General features: G+C 37.5%; 1 protein-coding gene across 3 annotated transcripts in view; it reads right to left on the bottom strand.

Moving 5' to 3' along the window:
* Positions 1-23,625, bottom strand: part of MEI4 (meiotic double-stranded break formation protein 4) — a 158,704-nt gene that overhangs the window by 116,689 nt on the left and 18,390 nt on the right. For all 3 annotated transcript variants that reach the window (XM_040551737.1, XM_040551736.1, XM_040551738.1), the window contains exons 3-4: positions 14,205-14,764; positions 1,646-1,777 (exon numbers count right to left, since the gene is read on the bottom strand). In XM_040551737.1, the coding sequence (XP_040407671.1) occupies positions 1,646-1,777; positions 14,205-14,764 (692 nt within the window). The remainder of the gene's footprint in view (positions 1-1,645; positions 1,778-14,204; positions 14,765-23,625) is intronic.

The following is a 23,625-nucleotide window of genomic DNA, read 5'->3' as shown; positions in this document are numbered from 1 at the left end:
TGTGCAGTTAAAAAGAATCTTTTATGGTTAAAAAGCACAGGATACTAATTTAATTTATTTTTCTCAAATTCAAGTTATATAGTTTTACAATCTCCCTTTTTATGATCTTAAAATCAAAATATATTATTCTTTCCAACAATAAGCAAAGCCAAAGAGGAGTCGGACTTAACAAATTTTTAGAAATAAATTTTATGTACCAAATACAAAAGCTATATTTAAAATAATTATGGTATGGTAAGGATAAATAGTACTATAGTAACTAATTCAGCAAAGTCCAATGTTCGACGCAAGCTTTTCATGAATGTGGAACACAGAGGATAAGGTTTGCAACAGCCTGGGTTCTGTACTGCTGTTGGTGAAAACCATGCTGAAAGGAGGAACGACTATTTCTATTAAACAAGTGAGATTTAATCACGTTAAAAACGAGAAACTTGTTTAAACTAACAACAAAAAAATCAATTTTAATTACACATTTACTATCTTTACATTTATTTAAAGCCTGTTTGCTTTTGGCTGCTATGATTAACTCAGGTATGCTACTAAAATAAAACACAGCTGTCTAATTTTTTCAAAAGTGGTCTTTTTGAAGCCTTTTCAGAATACAACTCAAACATGTTATAAGTTAAGGTTAGAAATTACAAGTTCCCTCTCCATCAGTCAGAATTTACTCCCATATTATTCCTTACAGGGAAGAAAAAAAAAAAAAGACTGCTTGAGCAACAGCTAAAATTTTTTTTAAACTGGACCAGAGTTGATATATCTAGGCTGAATATTTTCTGTATACCTCAGTAACTTTCTTTTCCACCTAATAAAAAGCCGCATGCTTTCTTTTTATTGACCCTTCTAGGACACTATATAATCAAGTCATAATCCCAAGTGAGGCTGTACAGATTTTATTAAATAAATACCACCACACACAAATATATGCAAAATATATGAAAACAATTGATTTCACACATCTCTTTTCCCAGTTTTAAGGGAACATCTAATTAGTCTCTTTTTCTTTCTCCCTATAAAGTTTACTGGAAAAAAACTACGCTCATTCCACATACACAAGCTCTGCATACTTTCAAAATAAAAATTTAAGAAATTAATTTTGCCAAATACATTATCTCCTCTCCATTTTGCTTTTCATCTACAAACTACATACATTTTTAAGTGCTTAAAAACTTTTGTATCATATAAATTAATATTATAATGTGAAGCATGAAATCTAATTCTGAAGGAAAATAATACAACTTTCTATCTCGTATACAACTGGAGATGGCCATAATTCTTTGTGGGTCCAGCTGGATACTGAAGTTGTATGCCTGTGCAGACCACAATTTACAGCTTTTGAGAATTATTTTACCTGCACATTCTATAGAATCATCAACTTTCCACATTTCATGAAACAAAATGCTGTGCCAGCACTGCTCAGCAATAGCCAAAATGTTGGTGAGAATCTATGCCATTCTAGCTACAACTGCAGAGCACAGCACTATAGGGGATGCTGTGGGGAAGTTAACTCCATCCCAGCCAGACACAGTAGAACATAATACAGAATGTTACTTACTACTTATTACATTTTATGAAATGGATGTAGATAAAGCACACCCCAAAACCACTCCTTGGATTTTTTTTCCAAGAGACAAGACAGCAGTACCTGGTAAGCTTGCAACAGCTGCTCAGCAAACTGCCGTAGTTCTGACAGTAGAAAAGATATTAAAGAATTCCTTAGTATGTTGTTCCTTCCTAGCAAAACCAGTGTGTGTGGTACAGCATCCAGCGCCTGAAACTAACAGAAATACACAGTAAATTTAAGCTTTCAAGATCTGTGTCTTTTTTACCCCAAATGATTTCCTTCAACAGTAACAGGATTTACACATTTTTTTAAGAATAAAGTTGAGTATTTTTAATAGTTTATATATATAATTAATGTAGTTTTAAAGTATATAGGAGATATATATATATATGTTCTCACATACATATATGAGAAATGCACATCCCTTGCCCAGAAACCTTGCATTCAGCACTACAGGACTGGCCATATGAACAGAAGTCTCCAAGGGTGGGAAATCCCTGTGAGGCAGCTCTTTGGCATGAGCAGTCATCATGCCCATTCTGCTGTCATAGGAAGTGTGTGAGCACCCTGCACAGACAGTATTTCTTTTTGTCACAGGTAGGCAAATGAACAAACAAATTCTTTGAAATTCAAATGCATAAGCAAGCTAAGAGCTATACTGGATTCCCCAGTCAATGGATTTATCAGCAATAAATGTGATTAAATGCTAACTAATAGAAGATGCACTGAACTTTCAAGTTCAAACAAGTCAGTTTCTATTTGTTGGTTAATGAGCTGTAGCCAAGGTTACAGCTTTTGATTCTTTCAAACCAGAAGAGGAGTGATATGAACTTACAAAGATTATATTTGTAATTTCTTTTGCCCATGTTATTTTCAATCAAAAAAATAAAAATGATTTTCTTAGTTCCTTGAAATGGAAATGTACAGCCATTGCTATACTTTATGTAACATACTACTTTACACAGTAAACAAGACATTATTTCATAAAATACTACTAGAAGAATTTTTTCTATATATAAATGTGTCAGAGTTCTTTCAAAGAAAGAATAATACACATTAAATATGACTACTAAACTTCTATACCCCTACAGCATTAATATTCAGTATCTCTTGCACAGTGTCTGTTGAAACAGCTTACGCACCGTAGATGAATAATTTTGACTGACAAAAGGATGCTCTGACCCCAATCTGTATCTCTAAGAATAACAATGTCTTAACCACTCAAAAGCAGACTATTGCATTTTATGAACAATCCAGTTTATTCCTCTTGCCTGTTCATGTACATCTGCACTTAGACCACCCAGTGTTTCCTGCCTATGTTGTTTGGCTGACAGGTGCATACAGAAGTATAATAAACACCAGTTTTAACTCTAATTTAAATTTACAGTTAGATACTTAAGCCTATGGAAATCTACTCCTATGCATTTTAGCATATTAGTTCATTATTGTCTTGGTAAGTATAAGTTACCTATTACATTCTGGAACTCTCAAGTGTTCTATCAACAATAAAAGCTATCACTAAAAGAAAAACAAGCAAACAAACAGAAAAACCAACCACAAAATGATGCCAAGTAAAAGAATGAAAAAGATGAAACGTGCTCTGAAGACACTGCTCTGCCCTTAGTAACTTGAGACAGCAAGTAACATTCATGAGCATTCAAAGAAAAAAATTATTTTTTTTTTCTGGTAGCAAGGCAGAGGACATTAGTACATGATGATTCTGCAGATGCCTTTTGAGCAGATTACATTAAATAAAGCTTAATTCACTCTATCTTGAGCTGGTTTTAAACAACTATTACTAATTTATCTGTGCATACAAAGGAAATTTTGCCTACTTCTTATCACAGATAGTTCTACTCTACATTGAGTTCTACTATATAAGGAGCATGAACATGTCTTCGGTTAGGATGAAACAACTAACAGTTGTATATAATGTACTTAACAACTTTACAAACTAATGAGATTTCATTAGATATCAGTCAGTATTACATGTTTCTCAAACAGGCAAAACTCACTAATTCAGCCGTAATTCAGAGACAGAAATTAGACAGGAATACAATCTGCTTTAGGTGCAATAAAGTAGTTTTTCAGTGCTACCCTTCCCAAAGAACACACTCAAAATAGATATATAATTATGATTGTTCTTTTTTAGTCTCTCTTTCTACTATTTGGTTTCAAGATTTTTAGACAGATGGTGAAACAAATATTTATTATTTTTGTAGTTATTAACACTGGCTACTGAAATTTGCCTAAATGATCTTTCAAAAAAAATATCTGTATTCTTTCTACTTTGTCAAGCATCATTATTTTCTAGTAGGAATTTTGTAGGAATAGATCACAGGGAATCTTCAAATTTAAGGCATGAGCCTCCACTAAGTGATGGACATAGAGATTTTGTAATGATGGACTTAGGGAAATTAAGATATGGGTATCAATGACTGAAAAATCCCACCTGCTAAGTAATTTATTAAAGAGTATGGATTTAATGTTGCATTATGGTGCGTCTCTTAGTGTATTTTATGAAAATAAGATGACAAAGAATTAGGGTTGAAATAACCGTCACAGGCTGTATGTATTAAATGCACACAGACTTTATAACATATAAGCAATAAATCTGTACGTGGAGAAGAAAAACAAGCCTATCTTTCAGAGTGACACTCATATATTTCTAATTAAGTTCTGGAAACATTCAAACTGATAATAGTTCAAACACTATGCAGTTTCATTAAAAATAAAGCATATCCTCAGCTCTCAAGTCTATCAACCAAATGTTAGAAAAGGAACAGAAATCTTTTAATCCTTTGAGCTTGCTTAATGGTACAGATGAAATAAAACTTATGCTGTTCAGGGATTCCCAGTTAAAAGCAGTCAGAAAATTAAATTGTAAAAAAAACAAAAAACAACCATACCAGATGCAAGAAAAGAATGGTGCCTGGTACCGTGTTTTGGAGCTTCACCATTTGCCCCTAACCCTCATCCCACACCCCAGTTTCTGTTCTCTTCCCATGTTCCTGATGATGCAGAACAAGAGACAGCAAAGCCGTGCCCGTGGCTGGGAAGGACGTGTGAACTGTCCATCTGCCTGTCGCCAAAATGAATATATAATGTCAGCGTTCTGCTTGCCTCAAGCATACTAATATGGTCTCTCCTCCAACCAGCCATCAATTTTAAAACCTACTGGAAGGTATTTTTGACCTTCCACTTCTCCTTCCACATAATTTCAAACTGGCTATCATTTTCAAAAGCTATTAGTATGGAAAAGGCTGACCAGCAAGACAAACAGCACACTCTTAAAAGCCTTGTTTCTGCAGGAAGCCAGGATACAAATCTTTACGTATGAATTATTTGTTTAGATTTCATTTACCAGAATGTTAGACTTTTCTTTGATAATGGTTATCCAAAACGTGTGAGTTTTAAAATTACTAATTCTTATACAAGCAAAGTAATTCCTTCGTGAGTTGCATGATTCAGTACACCCTGTGACTATGAGAACTGAACCTTATTTTCTTTTTCACCAGTTTAAAATTTCCATGCCAATTAACAGCTCTTATCCCCTAGCAACTGGTATATTTGGCAACAGAGGACAAAGGCAAATAATTAAACAGGTACCCTCAAACTATGAGGTATTAAAAATAAGACGGTATTTCTGCCTGTGAATTCACGTCACCCTTGCACTTTGCCCATTTAGTCCATCCAACTTCCACTAAGTCACCAACGTCAATCGAAAATGTTCACTTAAATACAGAGAGCATTAATATACCTTTTCTTATCTTACTGTCATGTTGCTTCATTTGTTAATTTGATGGTTGTCATTTCTCTCTCTCCTCCTGCTTATGCTGCAGTGTTTACCCTGTCTTCAGGTCTTAGGAATTTGTTACATGTTACTCTAATTCTTGGCTCTGTAAACCTCATCTCACCCCTTGCTCTACCCTTACCCCTTCACAATCTTGTTCGGGCTTCTTTCTGCTCTTCTAAACCTTCTTTTCTCTACTAGGACCATCAGCTACCTTCCTTGCAGCACGTTTCTTTTTATCCTGCAGTATTTCAGTACTGTTCTGAAGAGCTTTGGCTGAAAAAACATTCTGATGGACAGAGCTGGGACTATTTGCACCACGTCTGACTGCACCACAAACGTTTACAAAATCAAATGAAATGTGAAAAAGATTCCTTATTTTATTTTATTTTTTTTAAAAAAGAGGCTTGGAAAAGGGATAAAATAGTGAAAAGAAAACCAGGACATTTCATTATCTGGGAAAGAATGATTGCAATACAGCACCCACTTGCAGTGCAGAGGATGGAGATTGAGAAAGAAATAAACTGCAGTTAGCCCACGAGGTGTCCTGAGAACCAGAACACTTTGGTGAATGATGCTGGAAAAGCCCCAAATGCCTGCAGTATATAACATGGTACTCACTGAAAGAAACGTGCAACCTACTAGCTCCAGTACAGGTTTGATGGGTTTGCGGCGTGGGGAGCGAAGACTTCCAAGGAAGAGTGCTACACGAACCCTTCCCACTTTTCTTTGCTGTCCATGAGACTTATATGCCAGACTGAAAGCAAGAAGGTGCAATTTTTTCCACCCATGGATTGAACATATCTTTCTTAGGCTTATTTCCTCATGGCTGCCTAAAAGTCACTCTGATGCACTGATCGGCATGATCCCTCTGGATCCATAAATGCTTTAGTCATCCCAATGCCAGTTCCCTAAGGAAAAAGGCAGTAATTAGTGCATCTGCTTGCTCCTGTCCACAGGCACTAAGTCAATCCGGCTGCTGCTGCCACATCAGCAAGGAGAGAGGGAACAGAGAGAGCCCAGCAATTGCTGTGAAGGACAGACTTGCAGCTACCTTCCTATTAATCCCCCTTACTGCTTGTTCACGCCACTCTGACAAAAGCAAATTTTCCAGACTACTTACTAGGGTTTTTTCTTTTCCTTCCCTGCACAGGGGATGGCTGTTACTGCTGAAGTAAGGACAGACTCACGCCAGACCTGCAGAGCCGGGACTAGCCACCAATATTAGTAAGTCCTCTGACTGACTGACATATGCAAACCTGTCTCTTCCTGCTCCTGCCAAGGATAAGCAGTACATAGCACAACTTGCTGCTGCTTCTCATCCAGTTCCAAAAGATTAATGCATTAAAGAACACCTTTTTCAGTTTCATTACTATTTTCTAGCATGAGCTACATAACAAATCCTGTATTGAACAGAACAGACAGATAGAAACTACAAAATTACCATCTACAAACACAGTTTATTTTACAAAGAATGCTCTTAGGTTGTTCTGCCACAATTCAACTCCGGTAAACTTGCAATGCATTTTATATCTTTTATCTCTAAATCTTTAATTATTCTTTTAACTTTGCTCTACAGCTTTCTATGCTATTGAGATAAACTGCTACCAGATAACTTCCTTTTAACTTTCACTCTCGATTATAGAGCATGCTATATTAGAAATCCTACATTCACAATAACACCATCTCCAAGTCTTTTATTCTAAACTTATAATTACAATTTTTTCCCCTTCAGTTTAATGGGATAAAGATTTATCTTGTCTTTCCCATTTTGAATGCCTTATATTCTTGAGTTAGATAATACATACAAAATAAATGTACCTCAGTGATCAGATAAAATAAATGTGAGACCCTGTTGTGGATGTGTGCTTTTATTCTTGTTGTTTTGTTTGTTTTTTAAGGAAAACAAAACACTACAAAACTAAAGTGTGAACTGGATAGCCTTAAAAGAATTGTGGGCTGTAAATCAGAGTTAAATTTAATTCTGCTTCTACTTCAACATGGTATTATACATTTCCACATACTAAAACCAAGCATCTTGCTTACAGCACCTCAGCCCAATCACCTTTACAGAAAATACATCTTCTGTCAGGGCACACAAACACACAAGTCACCAGCTCATCTAAAGACTGAATACAAGCAACTGATCTACAAAGAAATCCTGCTAACTACTTCAGACACTTGGGATCCTGCTGGCACCTGAGTTTTCCCCGGTAAATTTACTTTAAGCAAAGCTACATTGGCGGAGGTCAATATTTGAATGTCTGCACCTCCTTGGGGTTCAAGAAGCGATCACCTAGATACCTAAATCATCCAAGAGTCTGGGGCTAGTAAACACTGTCAACAGGAACACAGCATCAGCCCCAGTCAAACAACATTCACGAGAGCTCCTGCTCTGAGATTGTTTGCTGCTGCTGCTCCCCATTTTCTTTAAGACCTAGGGTAAATATTCTACTGATTATTTAGAAGTTGCTCTAATGCAAAGTCTCACAGTCCTGCCCGTGAGATTCAAATTAGTACTTCTCTTGATTATCCCTTCTGAACTAGTGCTGGTCAGAAGCCTGCAAGCAGGCAGAACCGCTATCTCCCTGAGGATGCTGAGCGTCTAGCCCATGTTAAGGGATGCAGAATACACTGAGCAACAAGTGTGGGCTCAGCCAGAGCAGAAGAGTTATGGATTCAAATTTTTAATCTGATATCCACTTAGAAAAAGTCACTGGATAAATTACTTAAGTATTTTTAAGTTTTTAGGCTTTTAAAGCTAAAGAGTGTGCTGGTCATCCTTAAAGAATTTTAGTGATGCAAATCGAAATCTCATTTAAGTGACTATGATTCACAAGCAGTCCCTGAAAATGAAAATGGATTTCAGATGTTTACTTCTCGATCCATCACTTTCCTTCCTTCTCCTTCCCCACAATATGCAAGCAACTTGGAATACCCCTTAAAAGTGCCAAGTATCCAGCATGCACTGAATAGAGAGAACGGACAGCTTGTTTAGGGTTGTAGGTTTCACTGTGGAAGTTGAGCACTGAAAAGTTATGTAAGGCATGTCTTTGCAACTGGCTGTAGCGAACAGGCTCTACAGAGCTCATTTTTCATTTCTATCCTATCACCGTAAACACACACCCCCTATTTGGGCACCCAAAACTATTTCCTACAGAAGCTTGACAAATTTAAGCAAAGAGAACTTTACGGAAGCTACTTTACTAAGTTCATTAATAAACAGGCAAAAGAACAGAAAAACTCTAAGGTCCTTGTTATTAAAGTACATACATTTTAAGCAATGGTTGAAGACTACTATCAAAAACCCAATGCAAATTTACATCATTACAGATGGGCTGGAAACCACCAAAAAATCTTTTTTGCGCTAACAGTAGAAATAAAAATCCAGCTAACTTCATCCTGTAAATCTTCAGTAATTGTAGCTTTAGTTCATGATGTATATCAGCTGAGGATGGCTGAGGAGGGAAGGTGGACAAAAGTCTCAGAGGCAGACAAAATTTTATTTCCTTCATTCCTGACTAGTTATTTCTATGATCCACTTCACTGAAGTAAATGAGAGTCAGTCAATTTGGTGATTGCTTTAGACTGTAGTGATTTACAAGACAATGGATTCTGATTACCATTTGACTTAAATAGCTCTCCACACAGGACAACAGATTGCTGAGAAAATTTAATCCAACAATCAAGGGATTCAAACATTGACTCTTACTAGACCATAAAATTCTGGCAACATATTTTAATATTCATACGAATGAACTGCTGTTCCACTACATAAGCAAAATTCTTTGGCCAACCAAAACACACCGTGTCTCAAGAGCCATGAAATTCCCCTTTGAACTCAATTAATTTCAGAAAATTGAAGCTCACTAGTTTTTTTTACTTGAGAGCCACTGGTGACAGGAGTAACTATTTTTAAATATTATTTGTCCCTGAGCAGGCAAGGCTCTTGTAAACTGATGACTCAAGTATTGTCCCGGCAGTTGCTGACAAAACATGCTGCAAACCGTACGTGTCTGGGGGAACTTGCTGTCACCCACAGCTAGTTGGAACACTGCTGCACGCATTAAAACCATCGGAGTAAGTCTAAGAAGATTACTCTCTTCTGGGCAATTTCAGTCATTAATGAATCATACAAGTTGTATCCTAGATAAGAAAAGATTTGAAACCCTGGTTCCGGTTAATTTGTACTTTTTCAAATGCACAAACACATTTTCATACATTTCATAACATAATTGCCAGTAAGATTCATACATCTCCCTTTTTCTGCTTTTCACCATATTATACTTCAACTCGACATTTTCATCAAGGTTTGTGACTCCTTTCTCATAAAAAACATTACGCTACTAACAGGAATTCTTGCATTTGCTTTTCTACTAAACGTGCCATTAGTAATATTTGAGTTTTTAGCTAAATTGTTCATGAAGACTTTGAGATGGAACAGAGAAAATTAAAATGGGCAGTGAAGTCCCAAACAGGATAAACTTCCTAGAAATTGTTCCTGTCTCAGCATCCATTCAGATATTCTTAACACAAAAATCTTCAAAACAACTCAAAACAACTACCCTAGAGGTAGGGTAGCCAACTTCCTAGGTGCAACGAAAAAAAAAAAGAAAAAAAGGAAGGAAATAGAACAATGTCTTTTGTTTTGTTAAATGGTGCAGGCAATTCGTGAGTCTTGACATCATCTTCTAGAGTCAGTATTGGTGTGCAAACCAATACTGCAAACAAGAAGAAAGCAATTGTGGTTCACTGAAACAGGCTCTTTTCCTTCTGGACAAGACGTGTTTGAACATAATTAGAAGAACGGGAGGCGGGGGGGAAGGTGGATGAGGTACTTGTTGAACAGAAACCAGACACCAGAAAGCAATATCACCTGAGAACCCTACACGGCTCAACTTTAGTATAGAGTCCTTAAAGCACTGTAGCATTGTCTTCTATTTCAGTGTTTTGACTCACCCCTTAAAACAAGAGGTCCAACAGACAGACACAGGTCTCCATGACGAACCCATGGTGAAGGCCAGAGTCTTCTCGTACAAAATTGCCCAGAGTTGTGGATGCCCCATCCCTTGAGCTGTTCAAGACCAGGGTGGATGAGGCCCTGGGCAACCTGATCTAGTGGGTAGCATCCCTGCCCATGGCAGGGGGGTTGGAACTGGATGACCTTTAAGGTTCCTTCCAACCCAAACCATTCTATGCATTAGCTACGCTCCAAATGACACTATCAGCTGCACCTAGAAGTACACAACCACTGAACTGAACTTCTGTCAAGATGCAGGTAAACTAGTGTGCATTTATACCACTGATAGCTGCTTTGCCAGCTGCTAGAGAACAGCCCATTTGAAAAGCAGAGTGGGTGGCTCCAGAAACTGAATCCAGTCTCACAGAGGTTTTGTGTAACAGACAGCTCTGTCTTTGCTTCAAAGCAGGATTTGAAAGAACCTGTACAAACAGGATAGTGGTTCTGCTGACAACGTAATGACTCTTAACCTGAATGAACAATTTGCACATCGAGAGTAATACACCAACAGCAACAGACCCGTATGAACCTCCAAGAGTCTCAGTGCTGAGGATTCAAAAACTGGTGACAAGCAAAGTGCTTGCTCTGAAGATAGCAGTGACTATCACAGATTTTGCAACATGAGAACCCATCTGTACCAGAATTACACACGCGATCCTCACAAGCGTTTCTGTGTCAGACAAACAGGGCTTCAAGATCACTCCAGCAGAAGGTGCAGACAGGTCTTCTAGCAGATGGATTTATCCTCAGTGCATTCATGCTTTACCCTTAGCAGCAGGGACTTAAGACCCCTTCTAGATACTTCCGGAAGGATCCTTCCAAAAGATTTTTTGCCAGTTGTGTGCAGACTTTTGAGCTGCTCTTCAAATACGGTGGGATAAGAGAAAAATAAATAAGGAAAATTCAAAAGGTGGTTTTTATTTGTAGTTCTTTGATTTTAAATGGTTTTATATTTTATTTAATATTTATTTTTATTCTACCTCTCTACCTTAAAAGATATATATATATAGCTACTCATGTCCATTGGGAGTTTCAGGTCAAAAATTCTATCCAAAGCGCACAGTTTTCGGCAACTGAATCCAGGCAGAGAAGCTCTGAGTAAATGTCTTTCTGGTTCCTACAGTTTCTCCAGTGCTTTATAATTAGAAACATCTCAAACAATGGGACTCAGCAGTTACAGAAAGTAATTCTACTGCTGTTTTTCTTTCTTTACATCTAATGTAGAGATAATTATCTCTTCTCCAATTCTCAAAGGTTTTTAAAGTTATTTGCTCTGCAAAATGCTGGGATTACTTTTGAAGATGAGGCATTCAGTGTAACCCACAGCCATTTTGTTCTTTGTTCACTTTTTGAAGGTGTTTCTCACAGCCCTTTGTCCTCCTTGACAGATCCTGACAGTTTTATAGGTGAGGATGGCAAAAGGAAAGTAGTGTCAAATGCTATAGCTGCACTGGTAGCTGGCTATACAAATGCTTTTTGACAGTTAGTAAGGTTAGATTCAACAAAGTTCCTAATGTTTTTATACTGCAGGAATTTAAGCATCCTCCTAGAACCAAAATTCATAGTTTGCCACTCTTTTCAGATGACAGCCTTATAATTAATGGCAATTTTATTTTAAACCTATAATCTTGGTATTTCAATCACCACTTGAGTAAACAGTGATGATTAGAACTGAAGCATAAAGTGTCTGTGGGAGATATCTGCTACATAGCACATGAAAAATTAGTTGCAGTTTCCACTAATTTGGAATTCTACATATTTATCTCCATTTTCACCTCAGTTTAAGAAAACCAAGCTTGTGGAAAAAAAATAGTTATTTTTTTCAATAAATCTTTATAAACATTGCATTTACCACACACATTTTCCCTTTTCCCTAGAAATCTGGAAACTACTAGGATTAACCCTTAATAGTTGGTTTTTTTTTTTTTGCAATTTTTAAACTCTCTGAAAGCTGTTTGATTGAAGCATTAGCTGCTGCTATGAATGACTGCTCAGTCACTGCTGTGGTAGAAGCAAGATACAAAGCATCTCATAAAAAGCCATCTGTTTCAGTGAAGTCATTCAGAGAAAAGATGGCACTTGCAAATTATGTGGACATACTCTACGCTTCCTGAATGATTTCTAAAAGCCCTCTGCAAATTTGAAACACCCCTTATCTTTGAGGATATTTTCTCCCATTTAAGCTGCAACATCTCTCACGTAAACTTCTCTTTTCCTTCCGTCCTCCCCCTAGATTACTCCAATCAACCAGTAATCCCTCTCTGGATAGCCTCTCAGCTCCTACAATTACCATTATTTTATATTATTTATAAAATTCCTGTGAGAGTAAAGGAAGGGAACAGGTGGAAACAATGGATATCACCAGCTGTGAAGAAGTCCTCATTGAATATCTACTCAACTTTTCTTTGTTCTCTATGCTGTGATCACACAAAAAATAACAGCAGTCACACCTGCATGACTCTTTTCTTCATATCACACAAACACCATGTATGCTCACATCCAGGAACAGTTCTAAGGAAAAAATAAGTACCACACTATGGCAATACTGAAACATAAAGCACCCTCCTATTGAAGGCACAAGGCTCTAGTGCTGGAAAAGCTTCTGTATTAACAGTTTCCTTCTGAATGCTTTTGTTTCCCTACCTCTAACAAAATCTAGGGACATCCTTGCCTCCTCCTGCCCCTTAAATTTATGTGTTTTTTTTGTTGTTGTTGTAGGTTTTCTTTTTTTTTACATTTACATTCTGACGTAAATACTTAACACACAGTGAGTGGGATTTATTCTAAATTAAGACAAATACATACTTGTGTCTACAGGTGTAGCAGATGTCTAAGTTCACATTTTGCTCAAAACAACTTGAGAGCTCATCCTAAAACAGGCACCTAACAACCAGTCAGAATTCCATCGGCTCCATGGATTATATAGATACAATCCTCACTTCCTGTCATATGAGTTTAGTTACGTATATGCAGACACTGCATTGAGATATCAGAGCCTCAAACTAAAAATTCCACTACCATGTCTGTTTCAAGTTACTCTAAAAGACAGACTGAAACCCCCAAATCCTAAGACAGACAATGAAATTAATTACTTATGGGAAGTCCTGTGAAGAGAGATTAGAGAGATTTCGACTGGATGTGGATACCAACAAGATGATGCATGGAACAACCACTAAGTAACGTGGTCTAGTGGGAGGTGTCCCTGCCCATGGTGGGGGGGTGGAATTAGATGATCTTTAAGGTCCCTTCCAACCCAAACCATTCTGTGATTCTATGAACAAAGCAAAGTGATGAATACAGACAAAACACAACTCAGTCCTACTTGCCGGGTGTGCCAGGGACATGCCATTCCTCTCTTCTGTACTCATTTTCTGATTTATTTTTAAAACACAAATCTGTAAGTATCTAGTGAGTAACAGAGATGACCTGAAGCAAACCAACATATGTAATCTAGGCGAACTAAAAATTTAAAAAATTATGGTCATTACTTTGTGAATATCTACGTTACATCCTCATGTAGCAAGAAAGACAGCATATTTTTCTCTCATATCTTCTCTAAATTTGTCTTAATCTGACTTTCTAACAGTTTTTAAAAAGTACTGTACTCAGGAGTAGACTAGAAGAAATTGCATGCATGAGCAAGAATTTATTCAAATGCATTGCAGCATTCATCGGCCATATCACAAAAAAAAGAACAACTACAAGAATAATCTGTGAGAAGTACCTTTCAGAACCTAATAAGACAATACTTTAAAAAGCATAAAAACAGAATAGTATTACATTATACTGAAATGGTACAGAAAAGATGGAAGATGTTTTAAACTTACCCTATTGACACTGCTGTTTCTTAAAATAATCTGAATTAGATTTTTCTTAAATTCTTCCAGCTTCTTGAAACATTTCTTCAGAACATGATTAGATAATTTAGTATCAGTTATTAATCTGATCAAAACACAAACTGCCTCAGTAAGAACACTTGAAACAGGAAATTTAGGACTGTTGTAAAAAGCAGTCAGTCCATCAAGCAACTGAGACACTGAATTGCATATGGTAAAAGAATCATTCTCAAGCTCTGTGAAGTCTGCTTGCAGAATTCCTCCTTCTGACAGTTTTCTTATTTCAAGCAGATGTTGAAAAAACTGTACTGAAGCAGTCAGCGATTCATCCTTGCTAGCACAGCAAAGATTCAATGGGGGAACTATTTCCAACCAACTTTTAGATGCATCAATATTATGCTCAGATCGGTGAAAATCAGAAGCAATGCCTAAAGAATCGAATGCGTAGTCATTAGACACATCACATCCAGAGTCTTCTAACTGGCTTGAGTAATTCACAGGATTTATACATTCCTGATCCAGAATAGTTTCAGCAAAGGCACCTTGTTTACCTGAAATACAAATGTACACGTTACATCTATGTAATACTTGTTTATAAAAAATGTCTTCCTTCCTTCCTCCTTTTGCTTCCATGCAAAGATCACATCATACACATGATATTCTTGATGCCGAGAACTTCCCATGACTAGAGTTTAGCTGCTGGAAGGTGATGTTTTTAAAGTAGACTCAAGACTTTTAGAAGGTAACATATTTGTGGACCAGATATTTTATGCAGATAGTAGTATGAATAGCATTTCTGAGTTTAAAATTTCCTGATGGTTTAAAGTTTTCACATGGACAATTTAAGCGGACAACACACAGACAATTTAGTGAGCATCTGTACTACCATTAATTCCCAGGGAAGGAAATGTATGTAAATTTCTGCCTCCTAAAACACTTCTCACTACTTTCATTATCAAGAACTCAGATTGCTTTTAGAAAACAGTAGAGGTCTGTTACTGTAACTACATCAAATACAACTTTCTCCTCTATCCATACTCTTTTTCCCCAGGCCAGGTAAGGAATTCTAACAGAGCCAAAGTTGAACAGAACATTACATTTGAGCTTTTTATTATTTAATGAAGAAAAATACTGAAAATCATAAATCTCTTGAGTCATTGCCTATCTTATGCTACCTAGTTCAAAAATACACAAACTATATTACAGATGGTATATTTTATATATGCACTATTAAGAAATTATTTTCATATAACAGTATATAAGCTCCATCCTATTCCATTTCATATTCCATATAAAAATTCATATCCATATTCCATATTTCAGAGCACAAGGACAGATGACAATAGACTCATGTGCCACATACTGCCTATGGCAAAAGACTATGGTCAAAACAGTCAAAAGACAGTGGAAGATCAACACAACATCTCAGTGCCATGAAGCAAGGTTAGACCCCCATGCGCGCAATGCCAGGCTGTGCCCCACTTACTGTGCCACAGTCACACACTGCTTGCCCACTCATTCTTAAAAAACATGTATATAATGATCATATATTCCATAAGGACCCAAAGCAATACAATACACCTCGGTGTCTGTATTCTCAAGTGAATAAGAAAAAATATAGATGGTTTGGCGTAATGGCAAATAAATGTCATAAACACTATATTCCATGCAGGTTAAAACAACAACAGCAATTTAAGACTATTTTTAAAAGTTCATACAGATTCCATCAAATATATATTTTCATATTGAATTCTGACCATTACTTCAGTCACTGAAAACATACTCTGGTATTGAGTTTTAATCTCAGTAGCACTACCCTCACTGGATGGAAGCATGATTTATTTTTATTTTATAGAATAGAGTAGTTCGGCTGGAAGGGACCTTCAAAAAATCTTCTAGTCCAACTCCCTGTCCACTTCAGGACTAACCAGAAGTTAAAGCATATTATTGAGGGCATTGTCAAATGTCTTGAACGCTGACAGGCATGGGGCGTCAACCACCTCTCTAGGAAGCCTGTTCCAGTGTTTGACCACCCTCACAGTATAGATTTTTTTTTTTTTTAATATCTCGTCTGAAGATTTTTAGTTAGTTTCATGACTTTAACATTCAGACACAATAAAAACTGAGCAGGACTGGCACCAACTGAATCACGATGAAAGAGCTAACTGCAGGGAAATCAACTGATATTTCCAGGAAGTAGGAGAAGCAGGGCTTCTAAGGCCAACCTAGCATTTTAGATATTAACACGGTTCCCAGATGCCCTGCAAATCAAACCTGGAAAGCAAACAAACAAGAAAAGCACACTTGCCTTGGTCTAACAAAAACAGGCATCAATCTTTCATATCTTCTCTCCCTAGTGCTTTGAGCAAAAGACACACACAAAAAAAAGTAACAACTGGAAATTGTTTTTTCTACTACTTAAGAAAAATAAGCACTTTTAGGGAATCCATCTACTCCTGTGAGTATCACCACATGAATATTTCGTTAGTTCTTAATCCCATAGGACAGCGTAAAAATTGCTCATGGAGATGTAAGTAACTCCAGGACAGAAGAAAGCACAAAAGTAAGTGCAAATCCCATGTGTGTGTTTGTTGATTATCTTGAAGCTCCCACCATGGAGATATTCAAAAACTGCATGGGCAGCTTGTTCTAGGTGTCCCTGCTTAAGCAGGGAGAGTTGGACCAGATGACCTCCAGAGGTCCCTCCCAACCTCAACCATTCTGTGATTTTGTGAAAAAAAATAATAAGGCAGAAGAAAGGAAGAGAAAAGAGATGAAAAGGGAAAGAAAAGAATGGTACATACATATCTATAAGAACCAAGCTTACAACCATCCCAAAATCAGAGGTAGCATAGACAACAAAATACTACCAGCAGGAGACAGTATTGCATTTGTGCTTAGGTTCCCCTTTGCTGAAATACAAAACAGCCCTCCCGTGATCAGCTTCCAGAAAACCCTGTACAGTTATTCCCCAATAGCAACATATTTCCAGTTGAATTTGTAATACAAGATGCTTTTAAAATGTTCAATGATTTATATGTTCTAGCCACATGAAGAGTAAGTCTCTTTTAATAAATAAACAATTCATGACTTCCCTCAAAACATCTGAAACCAGCTTATCATTTATTTCTTGAAAGAAAGTAAACTAATCACTTTGTACTTACCTATTATTTAAATGAGAACGTCTTGATGTTCACACCATGTGGTTATCAAATACAAAAACAAGGAACAGTATTAAGCCTGTCTTATGCTAACAACAATCTCTTATACTAACAACAATCCTTCAATGGCAATTTCAAGAAAATTTGAATATAAAAATACTAAAACGAGAAATAACAAAAAAAAAAAGACTGCACGTGATACACTAATCTCAGCATTTTACAATGCCTTTATAAAGGTAATGATATTATTTGTTCACGAGTAATTTTACAGGCTTTGTAAAAATGTTGCATTGGATTCATTAAACATTTAAACTCTTAATTCCCATTTAGGACTTCAGCTTCTCAGCATATTAAGATTCTGAGCTGAAAATCACAACTGTGTGCTCACCAAACAAAGCAAGAGGCAGTCACAAAAAAAAGCCTTGGGGTGCAAAGTCTGAAGAACTGGCGTCCCTCTACACGTATCTACCACTGTGGAAAGAGACTGGCCTGAAAAAACAGCAGTTGCTCAAGGAACAAGGGAGTGACTTGTATACTGCACACAGTATGTAAACAAGGTTGCAGGCGCCCCTATGAAACACGTCACTGACAGACCACAGAGACTTTTATCATGGGAGTGAGATGCCAATCAGTTAGAGAAAATGGAGTCTTCAGGTAGTCTTGATGCAGGAGAGCTCTGACAATCATAGCCCACCCCACTTCTGAAATGAATTCTGTCACTTCTGAATAGTCAACACAAACACCAAAGCTCAGTTTACGGACAAGAAAAGGAGGAGGAGCAGCCAGTTGCTTCATCAGTACAGGAAAATCATTTGTCTCCAGAGTGCCTGCTGTCAGCACTATGATCATAAGGATTCTCAGAGCTGTGAAGAGATAAGGGAACAAATGTTCATAGTCCTACCAATGCAAAATAAGCGAGGCAGTATCTGTAGCATACATATAGCGGGAGAGGCAGTGGTGGAAGATACTTTCTCAGACACCAGCACTACTAGCTGCTGCAGACCGGACAGTGTTTGAATGAGGAAGGGAACATGCTGCTGTACATGTGGTTCAAAATTTAAGAAATGAAGATGGGTCCCCAGCTGATGAAATTGCTGTGGAATCACAAGAGTGCCTGCAAGTCTTTTGTAGAACTTAACATACCTACAGTTATACTATCAACAAGGATTCCAATACAGAAAACAGTCTTGAAGGTGATAAATGTAAGAAACAAAATTAAGATACTATTTGAAAAAAAAAAAAGTCCATTTTCAATCATTTGGCATTGTTTGTATTCCCTCACTTTGTGAGCCCACACAGATTAACACAAAGCTCTCTTAAACCTCAATTACCATTGATGGGCTCAGTTCCACTTCTAAAAAAAAAAGTCAACTAAAAATGAGACAACATTCACAATCTTAGAAACCTCTTTGGTGATACTGCTTTCCAAGTAGGTATTCAGTCAATGAATTCTAAAAGGAGAAGAAAATATACATGAAATGATTCGTATTTCTTCCAATTCTGTTCACCTCTCCACCTCTACATTTTGCAGGACTCTGTTATTTTTCCTTTAATCTTAATCAATTGATTTGTTGCAGGTACGCCTTCCATGAACAATGAATCAAGTTTGAGTTCCTCTTCGCACACAAATTAATGGTTTTCTTCACTTTTTCTCCATAATCTTGTTTGTGTGAGCCTGTCTCTATTCTGCTGTTTTCATCAATAACTAAGCTGTTTAAGGAAAAAAAAAAAAACAAAAAAAAAACCTCTGTTCTCCCTCATAAATGTCTGTTTAGCACACTATTGCTGTCCTGATCTGGAATGAAGGCATACTTCTGTACGTACCAAAGCAAACAAATTTTGCCCAGGTTTCTCACATATTTAGGCTATTATTATTTGAATATTTTGAAATCAAAATTAAAAATAATAAAAAGCTTCCTTTCTCCAAAGAACAATTATTAGGTCTGCATCCCACACCTTGCTTCTGCATTTCTGTGGATTTTTATAACCAGCTTGGAAAAGAAAGCTCTTCTTTTAAAGGCTAAAGTACTTCTTGCTGCACGCTTTGTCCCTTGTAGGAATAATTTCGCTGAGTTGAATACAGGCCTGAGTAAAATTCCCAAATTAATTTGGTACCAGGATTTAAATGTTTCTCGGAAAGCCAAGAAGCACGTATTTCAATTTGTTATGGATTTCACTTACACAAAGAATCAGAACATTTAGAACTCAGTAATAATTAAGAAGGATTTTGAGGATATAAATGTTAATTTTAGGAGATTTCTGTGGAAGACAGCATAGATCTTTTGCAGTTCAAGTCAAACAGAGAATACTTGTGACAAAGACATGGAAGGATTTATCATCAGGTGATTAAATCAATTGAGACTTGGCTCAATTAATGTTCATCAAGTAGCTCTTAATACAAATGATGTAACATATGCTTTGCAATACTGACCATCTCAATGACATGACTGAAATCTGAGTTATGCTGGACAGGGGATATTTCAAGATACTAAATGAATTAATGTTACCTATGAAGACTACCTGTCTGAACTGGAAGCACAATATTAGGTCTTATTAAAACAAATAAACTCAGCTGCTCTAAGGGATAGGAAGTATCAGCCACAGCATACAGCAATCATCTGGCTGCTAGTGTATTAACAACAATGTAGTTCCAGATATTCTTTGTGACTTTACAAGGTGAAATGAGGTAGACTCCATAAAGAATCAGCTAGGTTACGCATTCCTATACAACATCTCTTTTCTTGAAAACAATACCATATAAATGTTTGGTATTTTGTGTTTATATACCCAGAAGCCCACCAAAATAAAAATAAATAAATAAATATATATATAAAATATCTAATTAAGGAACTCACACTTAAGTTTGAGTTAAGCTAAGGTTGCCCAAAGAGGCTGTAGAGCTTCCCTCCCTGAGGATATTTAAGAGCCCTCTGGATGTGGTCCTAAGCAAGAGGCTCTGGGAGGCCCTACACTGAGCAGGGGGTTGGTCCAGAGGTCCCTGCCAGCCTCGGCCGTCCTGGGATTTTGCCTTTGCGGAGGAAAATTTGATTGATCCTTAGCACCCCCAGAGTAGACTTATAGGCAAGAGGATCCCAGTTGCTGTGGCCACGCTTTTAAACTATATATATTTTATTTTTTATTTTATTTTTTTTTTTTACAACATGCATTCCATTTTTCCCCATACTATCATTCTGTTTACCAAAAGAAAGGGAACAATATACAACAAATTACCGGTCCCAGTTGCTTTTACGAACCTTATTCCTGAAAATCACTGTGCATCTCATCAGAGACTCAATATATACAGAGAATATACAAGATAATCACAAACCCTTCCCTTTGCTAGGATAATTGGGTTGTTTTCATCTCTGAATGGGTTCGTTATAAAGAAACCTGGAAAGAAAGGGATATTACTTGGGTCCCTTTGCCCCAAGTATGTGCTTAGGAGAACTGTAGCAATGCCAACTGATAAGACAGACAGCACCTGCTTTCAAAGGGAAAAAGTTTCCAGAACCAAACCAGATCTGTTATCCATGGAAGGGGCGATACTCTGAAATTTCAGTGACTGATTATGCTCCAGATGGTGCTATTTCCAGACTGCAGATTCACTTCATTATTCTGAAAAGGCCTCAACTTTATGAAAGTTCCCCATTGTGTCACTACAATTATGGGGAATGGATTTATCTCACCATCTTATTCCAAGAGCCATTTTCTATACTGAAAAGACTTTAACCCCATTTTTGCCACCTCACATATCTGTTCTTAATTCCCCGTTCCCCTCCTAAAAGATATAAAGCTCTTTTCAGGTTGCAAGACCTACTTCCAATGCTGCCTACTCACATCAGTACTGTTGGTAGATGCATGGGAGTACTACTAGTACACTTAAGGTGTCAGAGGACTGTTCATTTTTGAAGTACTGTCTGTCTGACACCACCATGCCTTAAAGAAAACATTGGGCTGCCCTGTACGGACAGAAGGCCACCTTTGCTCAGTAGAGAGAAGAATTCTTTCACATAGAAGAAGCCATCAGTCCTAGCCATCACACAAAAATAATCAGAACTCTTTTCCATAGCAACAAACTGTTAACTTCTGCCCAATATGGAATTTTCTCACCTCGGAAAAAGGAAACTAGGGAAAGAAAGAAGCCAAAGACATCCCTCGGAGCCTGACAATTCTTCTGCTCCTGTCCTGTTGCATTCCTTGCTCCCCAACAAACACCAGGGGAAAAGCAGCAGTGACAGGACATAGCAATTTCTAACAGCAGCTAATTCAAACATACTGATCTGAAGAAATAGCCTGTACATAGACTAGAATTTCCAAGTTCTCAGGGTAAGTTTATATTCCCCTACCTTACCTACACCATGGCGTAGGAACTATTTGCTATGTGCTATTTGAGACAGCTGTAAACATTTCACACCATTCTGTCTACTTTCAGGGGAGGGAAGTCATTTCTCCTAATGGACTAATATGTTTTTATCATTGCTGTGTTTTTATCATTGCTGTTTAGTCTGATTTGGACTGCTCCTCCGTCCACTAAGAAGGAATATTCCTTTATGAAGCTGCAGCTTATATATTCACTGAGGAACCTGCATATGGCTAGGTCTGTTCTTTCTGAATTCACCTAGTTGGTTTCTCTCTGAAAAAGAGTTGAAAAAAACTGAAATATTATCAGTGTTCTTCCCCTGCTCCTATCAAGAAGTATATACAAACAGAAGTATATACAAACTCTGAACTTTCAGCAAGAGAAAATGAAGCTGAAGTGTCTTAATTCATACTAATCTATAAAGGAAATTGCTCCCTTTTTCCCCACGTACAGCTAACTACCTCAAGAAATGCACTAAGTTAAGGTGTGAAGCAGGGGATACAAAATGCTTCTTGTCTTTGGCTCTCCCTTACCTCCCTTGGGAGGTAAAAATTGCTGAAAGTGTCTTGGCACAGGAAGCAGAATTTAGGGGACAATATCCTGAAAAGTCAAACGCAGCCTCAAGACCCAGCTGCAAGTCAACCAGTCACATGACTCACATATTCTGAATCAGAGTTCAGCTTCTCCCTTAACACGCAAACACGCTGTGGAAGAATGTGCTGGCAACCATATGCTACTGTGGAAGCTAAGAACATGGGACGGGACTTCAGCACATGGGAGATGAAGTTCTACTGTAAATGATCCATAAAAGGAAGAATAAACTAATTCTAAAAAAAAAAAAAGCAGAGAAAAAAACACTTTAAAAATTTTTATTAGAGGAGCAACCAGTTCAGTAAATTCCTACCCACTGCATAAGAAGACAAAAATAAAAACCAAGACTGAAGGTGAAGCTAAGAAAGAGAGAAAACAAAAGCATGCTAAATATAAGTTTTGCTAAGAATATACCCTGGATAACTGACTTAGGACTTTTCAAGTCTATCAGCCTAAAGCACCGAGGCAGTAAACATCTATCCTTTAAATCATCATTCCCCAAATACATGCTGGAGAAAAAATGGTAGAGTATTCCATTTATGCCTGCTTGAGTTGGAGTAACAGCTGCAAGCTTTTCTCATCTCTTTAGCTGAGGCTGCCAAAAAATAGTATGATTGTTGATTTAATGAACTGATCATGGTTAAGGAACTTTGCCTGAGAGGACAGGTGCTTCAGTCCATGAATCTATCAAAAAAAGGCAAGAAACTGATTAATATCTTTTTTTTTTTTCTACCCATAGGCATAGCTGTCAGGACAATACTGGCAAGGTGAAAAATAATGAGCGATTACAAAGAATCACAGAGCAGTTCACATTGGAAGAAACCTCTGGAGGCCATCTGGTCCAACCCTCTGCTCTTGCAGGCCCACCTAGAGCAGGTTGCTCAGGACCACGTTCAGGTGGCTTTTGAAGATCTTAAAGGAGGGAGACTCCACAGCCTCTCTGTGCAATCTGTGCAAGTGCTCCATCACCTGCACAGCACAGAAGTGCTTCCTGATGTTCAGAGGAAACCTCCTGTGTTTCAGTCTGTGTCCATTGCCTCTTGCCCTGCCACTGGGCACCACTGAAAAGAGCCTGGCTCCATCCTCCTTGCACCCTCCCTTCAAGAATTTATATATATTGATAATAACCCACCCTGAGCCTTGCCTTCTCTAGGCTAAACAGTTTCAGCTTTCTCAGCTTTTCTTCTTATGTGAGATGCTCCAATTCCTTAAATCATCTTCACGGGCCTGTGTTGGGCTCTCTCCAGTCTGTCCATGTCCCTTTTGTACTGAGGAGCCCAGGACTGGATGCAACACTCCA

The sequence above is a fragment of the Cygnus olor genome, chromosome 3 (assembly GCF_009769625.2).
Source record: "Cygnus olor isolate bCygOlo1 chromosome 3, bCygOlo1.pri.v2, whole genome shotgun sequence".
NCBI classification, from domain to species: Eukaryota; Metazoa; Chordata; class Aves; order Anseriformes; family Anatidae; genus Cygnus; species Cygnus olor.
Note: the sequence above shows the minus strand (reverse complement) of the source record. Positions and strands in the feature narration are given on the sequence as shown.